General features: G+C 54.4%; 1 protein-coding gene across 2 annotated transcripts; it reads right to left on the bottom strand.

Annotated features, from left to right (window-relative positions):
- On the bottom strand, positions 128–13,705 carry UBE2L6 (ubiquitin conjugating enzyme E2 L6). Of its 2 annotated transcripts, XM_018059058.1 has the most exons (4): positions 13,591–13,705; positions 7,532–7,627; positions 4,015–4,201; positions 128–838 (listed from the first exon to the last, which is right to left on the bottom strand). In XM_018059058.1, the coding sequence occupies exons 1-4, from the start codon at positions 13,615–13,617 to the stop codon at positions 687–689; spliced, it is 462 nt and encodes a 153-aa protein (XP_017914547.1). In that variant the 5' UTR covers positions 13,618–13,705; the 3' UTR covers positions 128–686. The 2 variants fall into 2 exon arrangements, with proteins under 2 accessions (XP_017914547.1, XP_017914548.1); XM_018059059.1 differs by lacking the exon at positions 7,532–7,627 and having other exon boundaries at positions 13,591–13,700.

Below are 13,832 nucleotides of genomic sequence, written 5' to 3'. Positions count from 1 at the left end.
GGAACTGCAACTAGCGTGTCGCTCCCCCTTGCCGAGCCTCCAGGAAACCCAGCAGTGACGGTCCCAGCTCGGCCAAAAAACGAAATACATAAGTAAATCTTTAAAAACAAAACGAAAGACCGTACAGTCAGATTTCTGGGGTGGAGAGGAGATTCTTCACTTTATGATTCATCAGTGGAAACAGAAAGGTTTTGCACCTAAATCCATACAGGTCTACGATGCAACCGCTCCAACCCCAGAGCACTTGGTTGTAAGAGTCCCTCCTCCCCCTGGCCCCCTCCTGGTATGCATCCCACCTGACTTGCTGCCCCAAAGCAGGGCTCTGTGGGGGGAGGGCATTCTGGTTGGCTGCTCATCTGGCTGGGAAGGTGGCCTGAGTCTCTAAGATGGACCAACCGGTGGGACCAGGAACCCCATCACGGAGCACTGGAGAGCTGGATTTTGAGTCTGCAAACCTAAATGCCTCTGGCTCTGGGGCAGAGAAAGGGGCTGGGGAAAGCACATCTGTGGCCAGTGGGTCCACACTCATAACGGCAGTCCCCTCCCTGTACACACACACACACACAAAACCTAAGAAGGAAATCTTGGAAGACACGAGCAAGTGCAAAATCGCAAAGAGGCTCTGGCCCCCCGTCCATGAGGGGCGTCCATTCGTCACACAGAAAGCAGGCGGGTCAGAAGCCGGGTTAGGAGGGCCGGTCCACTCCAAACTGGAGGGTGAACTCTTGGGCCGTCCTGTCAAACAGCTCTGGGTCCTGCGTCAGCTGCTGCGCGAGCTCTAGCCGAACGGGCTCTCCTGGCTCTGGCTGATTCACCAGCATGTTGAGGGCCTCCAGGACTGGGGAGAGAAGTCAGATCAGGACATCAGGAGGGAGAGAAAAAACTCCCGGGAAGGAAGCGATGCTGCCCACTCCCAGATCCTCCCGGAACCCACACCAACCCACACCTTAGGACGGCTCTACTAGGATTTGCTCTCTACGAGCAAATCAGATGCCACTCAGGGTCCCCGATGACGGCGTCCGAAGCTCTCACGAGCAGTTATCTCAGTGGTTTCCAACCTGTGTTCCACGGTGTCACAGAAGCTGTTCACATGGTGCCCTAAGGGTCGCGAGGGTCGGTGAAATCAATGCAGTGTCTGAGTTCTGTTCCCTTTTCAGCCAGAACTCTGCTTTTGTTGCGTCTGACTCTATGAGACCCTGAGGACTGCAGCACGTAGCCTCCTCTGTCTTCCACTATCTCCTGGAGTTTGCTCAAATTCATGTCCACGGAGGTGGTAACAGGACTCCAAAACTTTTTATTTGGGGAAAAAAGGGTTCCGAGGCTCAAGACTGGAAACCACTCCTGTCTTGTGGCTTGAAATCTTTCACGGGTGACTTTGGGAACCGGGAAGGCAGTGCGCCCCCTTGTGCCCGTAGGCATACACACAAGCGTGCGGCCCTGGGCTCGGGGCGCTCTGCAGAGCTCTGGTGCTCACCAAGGACCATGCCTCTGCCTCTCCCCTGCACTCGTTTCCAGGGTTAAGAACTCCTGAGCTGATCCAGAGGTGGGATATTTTTAAAAAGCATTTATTTATTTATTTGGCCTCCCTGGGTCTTCATTCTGGATCTTTAGTTGCAGCCTGTGGGATCTAGTCCCCTGATCAGAGATCAAATTGAAGCCCCCTGCATTGCGAGTGTGGAGTCTTAGCCACTAGACCACCAGGGAAGCCCCCAGAAACAGGACTGATCACATACTGATTACGTCCACGACTAGGGCCACAGTGCCTGACATGTCGCTGCAGCCATGTGTGGTCATCTTGATTTAAATTAATTGAAATTCACGACAATTAGGAATGCAGTTCATAGTCACAACAGCCACACTTCAAGTGCTTGAAAGCTACATGGGGCCAGTGTCTGTGGCATTGGACAGGGCCGCTATAGACCGACTTCATCACTGAAGAAAGTTCTGCTGAGCCACGCGGTTCAGAGCCGGCCAAGGGAGGCCTCGAATCCCAGCTCTGCCGTCTGCCAGCTCAGGTAAGAGCTCAACTCTCACAGGCCCGTGTCCTGATGGGGCTGATGAGAGCACTATTTCAAGGGGCTTCTGGGGGACTGAATGAGGCTGATGTGTTAAAAATGGCTGATTGCCCTGGGTTAGAAAGTTCAGGTTCTCAGTGGTGCAGGGACGTATGTGAGACCAAGTCCTCAAGGGCCATCAGCTCCATTTTTGTATTCCTGAATTATGATTAATCCCGTATAATTCCAATTTGTCATCCATGGATGTATACCAAAAATACCATCTGGAAGAAAAAAGTGACTTTTTATGCTGGAGAGGGTGGGTGGAAGAGAAAACCCTCCTACTTTGTTGGTGGGATATGTAAATTGGTGAAGCCACTATGGAGACCAGCATGAGGTTCCTTAAAAAAATAAAAGTAGAGTTGCCGCACGATCCAGCAATCGCACCCGAGCATATACCCAGAGAAAACGCTAATTCAAAAAGCTACGCACACCCCAACATCCGCAGCAGCACTGCTTACAACAGACAAGACATGGGTGCAACCCAGATGCCCACCGACAGACAAGTGGGTAAAGAAGACGCGGTAGACACGCGCAGGGAAACAGTACGCAGCCACAGACAACAGTGAAAGGACGCCATCTGCAGCAACGTACGGACGGGCCTGGAGATCACCGTATCAAGCGAAGGAAGTCAGGCAGAGAAGGACAGATGCCGTATGGCATCCCTTACGTGTGGAATCGTGAAAAGATACACGTGAACTCACTCACAAAGCAGAAACACTCGCAGACCTAGGGGAAGCAGGAGAGGAGGGCGACACCAGGAGCTAGAGGGGAGCAGATATGAACTGCTGCACGTAAAGACAGTCAGCAAGGCCCCGCTGTGTCGCCCGGGAAGCCACTCAGCACCTGTGATAGACGCAGTGGGGAAGAGTGTGGAAGGAACACATATTCATGCGGATCCCCGGATCACTGTGCTGTGTGCCATAAACCAACACGACATCGTAAGTGAACCGTGAAAGTAAAGTGAAGTCGCTCAGTCGTGTCCGACTCTTTGCGACCCCATGGACTATATTAGCCTGCCAGGCTCCTCTGTCCATGGGGCTTTCCAGGCAAGAATACAGGAGTGGGTAGCCATTTCCTTCCCTCAAAATTAACCATACTTCAGTTAAAAAAAAAAGTGAACTAAAAAGACACCGTATGAAGCTTTCAGTGCAGTCTCAGACTGCCTACTGAAGCGACGCATGTCATCACTAGGCCCGCCCTTCGGCTGTGCTTACAGCACCGGACCTTGCGTCCACCACCTGTCCCATCCGCAGCTGGGGACTGTTTCTGCTTTGGCTCTGGCCCTTCGTTCTTTCCGGAGTTATTTCCCCACTGACCTCCAGTTGCATGCTGGGCACCTCCCCACCTGGGACGTTCCTCTTTCAGTGCCCTATCTTTTTGCCTTTTCATACTGTTCATGGGGTTCTCAAGGCAAGAATACTGAGGTGGTTTGCCATTCCCTTCTCCAGTGGCCCACATTCTATCAGACCTCTCCACCATGACCCTTCCGTCTTGGGTGGCCTCACACGTCATGGCTTAGTTTCACTGAGTCAAACAAGGGAATTCAGCGAATTCAGTCACTCGCTCACGTCTGACTCTTTGCAGCCCCATGGACTACAGGCTCCTCCGTCCATGGGATTTTCCAAGCAGGGATCGTGGAGTGGGCGGCCATTCCCTTCTCCAGGGGATCTTCCTGACCCAGGGATCAGACCCGGGTCTCCTGCGCTGCGGGCAGACTCTTTACCGTCTGAGCCCCCAGCGAAGCCCTGGTAGTTTCTTGCCTGGGAAACTCCGTGGACAGAGGAGCCTGGGGGCTACAGTCCCTGGGGTCACAAAGTCCGGCGTAACTTAGCGACTGAACGGCAGTAAACAGGAGCCACCGACAGGAAAGCGGCCCCGTGACCGGCCCCCCCCCAGCCCCGACTCCGTCCGGGCCCCGACTCGGTCCGGGGCCCCGTCCCAGCGGGCCCCAGCCCACCTTGGCAGGTCTTGGTGCTGGCTTTCCAGTTCTTCTTGGTGATGAGGGGCAGGCACACCCTCCCGTCCCTGTCCACGTTGGGGTGGTAGATCCTGGTGGTGAATTTCACCGTGGGGGGCTGGAACGGGTACTCCCTCGGGAAGCTGATGCACAGCCTGAAGGCCTTGAGGTTGTAGGGTGGCCTCTCCTGTGCGAGAGAAGGAGTCACGCTCTGGGCAGAGGCACAGCTGCCCTCCTCCCCCCAGGACCCGGGCCTAGTTCCCCCTCCCCGCTCCGCCCCAGCGTCCCAGGCTTCCTCTGCTCCACTCCGAGGAAGGAGACCGCGAATGCGGACACAGACGGCACGTGCACTCACGTAGCAACTGGACTGTGCGTCAGAGCCCCCTGGCCTGGCACTCCCACGAGTCAGATCCTGGCTTCTGCTGTGCGCCGAGGGCCAGCTGCCTCCCACCCCTAAGCCTCAGCTTCCTCCCTTGAAAAATGGGTGCAGTTTGACTGGAGACATCCTCAGGACCACCTTAGCTTCTTTTTATTATATCAGTAATTAACATCTTTCCAGTTTTATGGAAAAATAACTGATACACATCACTAAGCTTAAGGCGTCGAGCTTGATGGTTAATTCACATATGCTGTGAAAGAATTACCACAATAGGTTCAGCTGACACCCATCTTCTCATATAAAAAAACGAAGAAAGAATAAGGAAAAAAAAATTTCTCCTCGTGCTGAGAGCTTTTAGGATTTACTTTCTTGACCATTTTTCTAGGACTTGTCTGGTGGCCCAGTGGTTAGGAATCCGCCTGCAGACATGGTTCGATCCCTGGTCCAGAAAAATCCCATATGTCCCAGAGCAACTAAGCCCATGAAAGTGAAGTTGCTCAGTCGTCTCTGACTGTGATCCCATGAACTGTAGCCCACCAGGCTCCTCCATCCATGGGATTTCCGGGGCAAGAATACTCGAGTGGGTTGCCATTTCCTTCTCCAGAGGATCTTCCTGACCCAGGGATCGAACCTGGGTCTCCCGAATTGCAGGCAGACGCTTTACCGTCTGAGCCACCAGGGAAGTCAGCTAAGCCCGGGCGCCACAAGTACTGGGTCTGTGCCCTAGAGCCCGGGAGTGCATACACCGAAGCCGCCTTGCCGGAGAGCCATGCTGCACAAGAGAAGCCGCTGCAGCAAGAAGCCGGAACGCTGCAACCAACAGTAGCCGGCGCTCACTGCGGACTAGGGGAAAGCCTCTGCAGCGACAGAGACCTAGCAAAGCGAGAAACAGCTAAGGCAGTGCATACTATTATGGGTATTTTACCATCTTAAAACAACAATTCAGAACCGGAGTGCCTAAGCATTGCCAGGAGCCAGCAGAAGACCCTCTGCTGCTGCTGCTGCTGCTGCTGCTACTAAGTCACTTCAGTCGTGTCCAACTCTGTGCGACCCCAGAGACAGCAGCCCACCAGGCTCCCCCGTCCCGGGGATTCTCCAGGCAAGAACACTGGAGTGGGTTGCCATTTCCTTCTCCAATGCATGGAAGTGAAAAGTGAAAGTGAAGTCGCCCAGTCACGTCCGACTCTTAGCGACCCCATGGACCGCAGCCTTCCAGGCTCCTCCGTCCATTGGATATCCCTTTGCAACTGGAAGGCTTTCCGGCACCCGTTCTGTGCTGCCTGCTGCTAAGGGCTTGACCCGCATTAGCCCATGCAGCAGGGTGTAGGGGTTACGTGGGCTTCAGGCCACGTGGCTGGAGTGTGAGCCGTCGCTCTGTCAACCCCATGCCTGTGCGGCCTTAGGCGAGCAGCCGAACATCTCTGTGCTCTCCTTACAGAAAGAGTCACAGCCTCCTCCACGGGGCTCGCACGACAATTAAATGAGTCGATTCACTTTTCTTTTAAGGTAGTGAAGAGTGCACCAGCTTTTTTTTTTTTACTATTTATTTATGCATTTGGCTGCACTGAGTCTTAGTTGCAACATGTGGAATCCAGTTCCCTGACCAGGGATGGAACCCAGGTGCCCTGCGCTGAGGAGCACAGGGTCTTGGCCACCGGGCCCCCAGGGAAGTCCTGTGCTAATTCACGTCAGGGATCTAGAATATGGCCAGGCACGTGGCAAGCACTCCTAATGTGTCAGCTCTTAGGGTACGCACTTTGAGAACTCATAGTATTAGCATCAGGATTTCCAGATGAAACAAGTTCAGTCACACAAGTGAGCTGCCCAGGGTCACAGCAACAGTGCCCGATGGGGACTCAGCACGGTCGACTGGACTGTTCCACACGGGAGCAGCAATCCACACCCCTAGTGGGGGGACCCCGGGGCTCAGATGAGCCCAGCACAGCACACAGGGGCCTCCAGGCTGCTGCGAAAGCTCCAAACCCTTTCAGAACCTTCGTGGCAGAGAAGGCAGGAGAATGACCATCAGGACGACACACGTGGGACTTCCCCGGTGGCCTGGAGGCTAAGACTCCGTGGCCCCAGTGCAGGGGGCCCGCGTTCCCTCCCCGGTCGGGGGGCCACGTTCGCTCCCCGGTCAGGGAGCCGGATCCCACAGGCCGCAACTAAGGCCCGGCGCAGCCAAATAAATAAGCCTTTGAAAAAAGAGTGACATCCGCGAGTTCGGAGTCAAGGTTTTAAGAAATCCCTCTTCCTGAGCAAAGGCAGAAAGGAAGCCGTGGCAGTCATGGGTGTGTCCGGGCAAACGCTGGGCGGATAAAGAACATGTGTTCTCGATAAAGTGCAGAGGCTGGGGCTGGGGCACAGACCCAAGACCAGGGGTGAGGCCTCAGCAAAGAGGGGGGCTCTAGGGCTTCAGCAGTCGTGGCAGGTTGGGCTCCGGCACTGTGGGCCCAGGCCCTGGACCACAGGCTCAACGCTTGGTTGCTCCGGGTGTGTGGGATCTTCCCGGGTCGGGGATTGAACCCATGTCTCCCTCACTGGCAGGCGGATTCTTTACCACTTAGTCAACAAGGAAGCCTTTTGTTGCTGTTTTTGATGGTTTTTCTCTGCCGAAGCTTCCATGACGGGCTCAGTAGCTACTGGCTTGAAGAAGGGGTCTCCGACGAAGCCCAAAAGCCTTTTAGCCTCTGCATCAGTTGGCCTGGACCTCAGAAGCAATCAGGGTAGACAGAGACACCCCCCGCTGCCAATGATTATCTCCAGTGAAAAAAGGGCTCTATGACTTCCCTGATGGGCTAGTGGCTAAGACTCCACCTGCCAGGGCAGGGCACACGGGTTCCTCGCTGGCCCGGGAGGACCCCACATGCTGTGGGGCAGCTAAGGTGGTGTGCCGGTTAGTGAGTCCGTGCTCCGAAACGAGAGAAGCCACCCCAGTGAGAAGCCTCGGCACCCAACTAGAGATTGGGGCCCAGTCGCCGCAGCTAGAGAGAGCCCGCGTGCAGCAGCGAAGTCCCGGTGCAGCCAAAACTAAGAAGAAAGGACTCTCAGGCAGGAAAGTCCTTGCCCAGTCCAGCCCTCGCTGCCCCGGCCCTGGCCCTACGTGGTCCAGTCCCAGCAGGGCCCGCAGACACTCACAGGCAGCAGCAGCGCGTGCCACACCAGCACATTGTCCTCCGCGCTGCACAGGTGCCGCAGGTACTTGGGAAGCTCCTTCTGCAAGTCTTCCAGCTCCTGCAGGGGCACAGAGCGGGCAGCTGGCCGAGCCTCCCCTCCTCCGGCACCCTCCCCCCCGCCCCGCACAGCAGACCGGCCCCAGTTCCAAGCAGGACAGAAGCCGGCATTCACTGCGCACTCAGTGTGTGCGGCCCGGTGCTCAGGGCCTTAAGCTTCACTCCAGCTCTGCAGGTACCAGGTGGAGGATGATGCAAATCACCAGGTCTAGATATTATAACCTGGGAGTAAACCTCTTAGGGCTCAGTGGTAAAGAATCAGCCTTGGAATGCAAGGGACACCGGTTCGATCCCTGGGTGGGAAAGGTCCTCTGGAGAAAGAAATGGCCACCCGCTCCACTATTCTTGCCTGGAGAATCCCATGGACAGAGGAGCCTGGCAGGATACAGTCCACAGGGTCGCAAAGAGTCGGACACGACTGAGCGACTAAATAACAGCAACGCAGCTCTCTGAGGAGCCTTTCCTGCAGAAACCGAGGCGCTTCACGTCTGTCCTCTGGTTCTCCTCCTAGGGAGCCACGACGCCCTGCCTCCCTCTACCCACTGGTGAGCAGGATGGCGACGCGCCCTCACCGTGCCCGGGGCGGGTTGGGGGCGGCAGAGACGTCAGCCTGCCCCTGTCAGACTGCCCCAGAGCAGGCCTGGGGAGGGGCACCGCTCAGGCAGACCGCACCCGGGGAGAATGCCACACGCCGAGCAGGGAAACCAGAGGGGAGCAACGACTCGCCTGCCCAGGAAGGCGGCCCGTCCCCTGAGCACCACTGAGCTCTCCCAACAGCGTCTTCCACGGACCCACCACTAGGGCACGGGCCCCTCGAGAGCTTCACTGGAGTGGTGGAAGGAAGACGCTGTGGTTCTGTGAATAAAGTGTGGACACATCATAGGAGGGGAAAGGAAACGGTGGTCGCTGAGTCGTGAAAGACGCCGGGATTCTTGGCCTCCGGAGGAGACGAGTTCAATCCCGGGCCTGTGACGAGGCTTGGTTGCGCAGAGCTTTTGTGTCATGAAGTTTTATTAAAGCATAAAGAGATAGAGAAAGCTTCTGACATAGACATCAGAAGAGGGCAGAAAGAGTGCCACCCTGCTAGCCTTTAGCAGCACGTTATATACTATCAGCAGGCTGCTAACTGGAGACAGGAGATGTCTCAAACCTCAGAGCAGCACCAGGCCCCTCACCCGCAGCATGCCTTCTGAGATGACCCTGGCGCCAGATGAGTCATCCTGGGCCATAAAGCGATTGACATGAATCCTGAGGAAAGACAGGTTTCAAGGAAATACATAGTTTCATTAACATCGATGAGGAGAACAATGTCTGAGTAAAACATACAGGTTTGTTGAGCCCTTAATCGGTCTGAGTCTTAAGCTGAACCGACTTGAAGAAAGACAGAGTCCAGGGTAAATGCATAGCTCATTAACGCAGCTTAAGACAAACATTTCCATAAGAAAAGGTGCTGGTAAACTCTAGGTTTGCGAAAAGTTAACTTCAGGTGGAGCCAGGGGTCGTCTTGGCAACACAGAATTTTAAGAAAAACCTCCTTTTAAATTTAGAGAAAGGAAAATATGGAGAAAAATACAGAGAAGGGAAAAAAAATCTCACACTTGTCTGTTTCCTCCTGCCGCTTAAGAGAGAGCTAAAGAATGCCTGACACTTGCAGCCTGTCTCCTCCGTTTGGAGACCCCTGGCCTTCCTGCCTGTTACCCTCTCAAAAGGAGAAGAGAGGAGAGGGCAGGGGAGGGGAGCAGGAGGGCGTCACACGGGTGACCCTGAGCTGGGCCCTGCAGCATGAACAGGAGTCCGCCATGCAGGGAGCTGGCGAAGCCCCAGGGCAGAGGGCCCAGTTAGAGCAGATGTGTACAGCGTGTCCCGTGCAAAGTTCACAGTTGTTACGGGAAAAGGATTCCACGGTCAAGCACATTGGGAAACACTAGGCTAAACCGAGTTCTTCCCTGCAGGACTTTCCAAAGCCTTTAACACTCTGCTGCCCAAGTGTGCAACACATCTCAAATTTAGTGTTAGACCAAGGAATCCCGCTCTCCATTTGGGGTTCTTTTCGTGAGACAACAGACCTTTTTAAAAATGTATTTTCGTTTCTTTAAAAAAACTATTTTAAATTGAAGTATAGTTGCTGGGCAATATTATATGTTATGATATAGTGATTCACAATTTCTAAAGGTTACACTCTGTCTATAGTTATTATAAAACATTGGCTATATTCCCCATATTGTACAGTATATGTATCCTTGGGGCCTATCTTATACCTAATAGTTTGTACCTCTCACCCCCTACTCAACGCTGCCCCTCCCTTCTCCCTCTCTCCTCAGCAATATACCTTAAAAAAAAAAAAAAGATAAAAAGACATTTAGGGAATTCTCTGGCTGCCCAGTGCTTACGACTCCACACCTTCGCAGAGTGTGATCCCTGGCGGGGGAACTAAGCTCCTGTAAGCCACATAACACAGCCAAAATATAAGTAAATGTATTTAAAAAGAGACAGTCAAGGGCCAGTCATATTTTTCTGAAACACTCAGTTCCGTTCAGTTCAGTTCAGTCGCTCAGTCGTGTCCGACTCTTTGCAACCCCATGAATCGCAGTATGCCAGGCTTCTGGGTGTAAACCAGAAGTTCTCAACCAGGGCGTTCCTTTATCTACCCGCCCCCAGCACTTTTGGCAATGTCTAGACCCAGAAAAAACATCTATTTCTGCTTTATTGATTATGCCAAAGCCTTTGACTGTGTGGATCAGAGCAAACTGTGGAAAATTCTGAAAGAGATGGGAATACCAGACCACCTGACCTGCCTCTTGAGAAACCTATATGCAGGTCAGGAAGCAACAGTTAGAACTGAACATGGAACAACAGACTGGTTCCAAATAGGAAAAGGAGTATGTCAAGGCTGTATACTGTCACCCTGCTTATTTAACTTCTATGCAGAGTACATAATGAGAAACGCTGGGCTGGAGGAAGCACAAGCCTGGAGAAATATCAATGACCTCAGATATGCAGATGACCCCACCCTTATGGCAGAAAGTGAAAAGGAGCTAAAAAGCATCTTGATGAAAGTGAAAGTGGAGAGTGAAAATGTTGGCTTAAAGCTCAAGATTCAGAAAATGAAGATCATGGCAGCTGGTCCCATCACTTCATGGGAAATTGGTGGGGAAACAGTGGAAACAGTGTCAGACTTTATTTTGGGGGGCTCCAAAATCACTGCAGATGATGACTGCAGCCGTGAAATTAAAAGAAGCTTACTCCTTGGAAGAAAAGTTATGACCAACCTAGATAGCATATTCAAAAGCAGAGACATTACTTGGCCGACTAAGGTCCGGCATAGTCAAGGCTATGGTTTTTCCAGTGGTCATGTATGGATGTGAGAGTTGGACTGTGAAGAAAGCTGAGCACTGAAGAATTGATGCTTTTGAACTGTGGTGTTGGAGAAGACTCTTGAGAGTCCCTTGGACTGCAAGGAGATCCAACCAGTCCTGGGATTTCTTTGGAAGGACTGATGCTAAAGCTGAAACTCCAGTACTTTGGCCACCTCATGCGAAGAGTTGACTCGATGGAAAAGATTCTGACGCTGGGAGGGATTGTGGGCAGGAGGAGAAGGGGATGACAGAGGATGAGATGGCTGGATGGCATCACCGACTCGATGGAGGTGAGTCTGAGTGAACTCCGGACGTTGGTGATGGACAGGGAGGCCTGGCGTGCTGCGGTTCACGGGGTCGCAGAGCGTCGGACACGACTGAGCGACTGAGCTGGACTGAGACCCATTTCTGGCTACCACATGTGGAGGCGTGCTGCTCCATCCAGTGGGTAGAGACCAGGGCTGTGATAAACATCCTCGAGAAAATGATCCAACCTCAAATATCAGTGGCGATAAAGTTGTGAAACTCTGGCATAAACAAAGGCAGAGAGAAAGGTCCCCAAAGACAGTCCACAGCTGGGGGAACCCTTCACACTGTGCCCCTGCTAAACTTTCTCTGAGCCCCAAAATACAAGCACACCCTTATCCCCTGTTTCTTATCTTTCTACACTCCACCTCTGTTCATGCCAGCAAAGGGCCCAGAGTCTATGACCCCTCATTGATCTGTTACTCCAAACTAGAAGCATCTGCTGCTACCAGTTCCAGGATCGTCTGTGACTCCTGAGCAAGAAGAAAGCCCCACGCTGCGCAGAAAAGCCCTGGAAGAGACATTTTCTCAACTTTACCAAAACTGAAGGAACTTGGACTTTACCTGTCATACATGAGTTCTGCCAAGACTTTTGCAAAGCCTGGAGATGTTGAAACCCACAGCTGTTTCCCGAGGCCTGCTCAGAAGTCATCTGACTCAGAGGAACAGAAAATGAAAGTAGAGAAGCCACTGAAAGAACCTCTGGGTTGGAGCCTCACCAACCCGGGCTCAAATCTCAGCCCCACCACTGCCTGCCAGGTGACCCAGGACAATCAATTTAGTCTTTGTGAGCCTCAACTTCCCCATCTGTAAAATGGGGTAGAGGACTCATCTCACAGGGTTACTGAAACGACCGCTGTAAACTAGCTGCCATTTAATGGTGTTGGGGAGACAAATGCTGGCTCCCAGCTTTCCTGCTTGGTGGGAAAAACTCTCTGCCTCATTTTGCGCCCAACCTCCAGAGTTCAGTCCTTCTGGGCTGAGCCTTCTCTGGGTGCCCCAACCTGTGATCATTTTGTTCCCAGAGGCTGAGGGTAGCACCTCCTGTTCACCCTCCTCATGCCTGCACACAGGAGGGGCACTTCTGAGAGACTCACAGCCTCAGGGGTGTCAGACCCACCTCCCCAGAATTGCTCCACCGTCAGGGAGATTCTTTACCATCTGAGCCGCCAGGGAATACTCCCCACCTTCCCCATTTATCTCCAATCCAAGCCACACCCCAGTCCCCCAAACACCTTGGGTTTTCCCACCTCCTGGGGAAAATCCCTCCCTCACCATCCTTCCCGACCTCACTTCAAAACTGTGTCCCTGATCAGAATGAAGATAGACTTTTTTCATTTTTTCTGCCTCCCTACTTCCTAGAGCAGGAACCAGCGTATGGGAGGCATTCAACATCTGTAGGCCAAATGAACTCACACCATCTACTCCAGGTAACGTTCTGGGTTCGCCCTGGCAGCTTTTCTTCCGGAGAAAACCCTGAGAACTTTGCTCTCAACTCCTACTCAGCATCCCATACTTCCTGGGACATTTTTTTTTTTTTTCTGAGCGCGGCGGGCGGGGCGGGGCGGGCTGGGCGCTGGGGTGTCGCTGCACGACTTGAGGGATCTTCGGTCCCCGACTGGGGATCCAACTGTGCCCCCGCCAGTGGAAGTCCTAACCACTAGACCACCAGGGACGTCCCCCTTCTCGGGGCTCTAATGTGGGCACCAGAGCACGGGGGTCCTGGTTATCTCTGTATAAAAGGCAGCTGCCACCACTGCCAACAGAGCGCCTGGCTCCAGGAAGACGCCAGGAACCAACCAATCCTTCCCGCTCCTGAACGTCAAAGCCGCTCAGTCGTGTCCGACTCTTTGCGACCCCATGGGCTGTACAGTCCACGGGATTCTCCAGGCCAGAAGACTGGAGTGGGTAGCCTTTCCCTCCTCCAGGGGATCTTCCCAACCCAGGAGTCGAACGCAGGTCTCCCGCTTTGCTGGCGGACTCTTTCCCAGCTGAGCCAGCGGGGAAGCCCGCACCCGGGACGCAGGTGACTCAGAGTTTCTGGCCGAGAAATGAAACTGAAACCGATTCGGGGGAAGCGGCTCACGCCCCAGCACAGCTCAGGGAGCCGGCGACACCCCCGTCCATGTCCTCCCACCCCCCGAAACTGCAGACCCTCTCGCAGCCCCACCGGTCCTCGGGGAGGGGGCAGGGACGCAGGGACTCAGCGGGCCTGGGTCCCCCGAACGCGCTCGGGGAGCAGAGGGCGGGATGCGGGGAGCGGGGCCCGGGCAGGCGCGCGGAGCCGCGCGGGAGGGGTTACCTTCGCCACCCGCTTGCTCGCCGTCATCTTGGGACCGAGAGCGGGGCTCCGGGGGACGAGCCAGACTCGGGAGCGGCCTGCGGGCTCGGCGCGCCCCGCCCCTGGGCCGCGCCCCCACGGGCCCCGCCCGCGCTCCGCTCCGCCCGCCGCGGCCGCGGGGCCACCGAGGACGGGGGCGCGCCCGGGCCCCGATGGGCTCCGGAGCCTGGGAGCTCGAGGGCTTTCTCGTCCGGAGCCCGGCG

This window comes from Capra hircus, chromosome 15, assembly GCF_001704415.2.
Source record: "Capra hircus breed San Clemente chromosome 15, ASM170441v1, whole genome shotgun sequence".
NCBI classification, from domain to species: domain Eukaryota; kingdom Metazoa; phylum Chordata; class Mammalia; order Artiodactyla; family Bovidae; genus Capra; species Capra hircus.
Note: the sequence above shows the minus strand (reverse complement) of the source record. Positions and strands in the feature narration are given on the sequence as shown.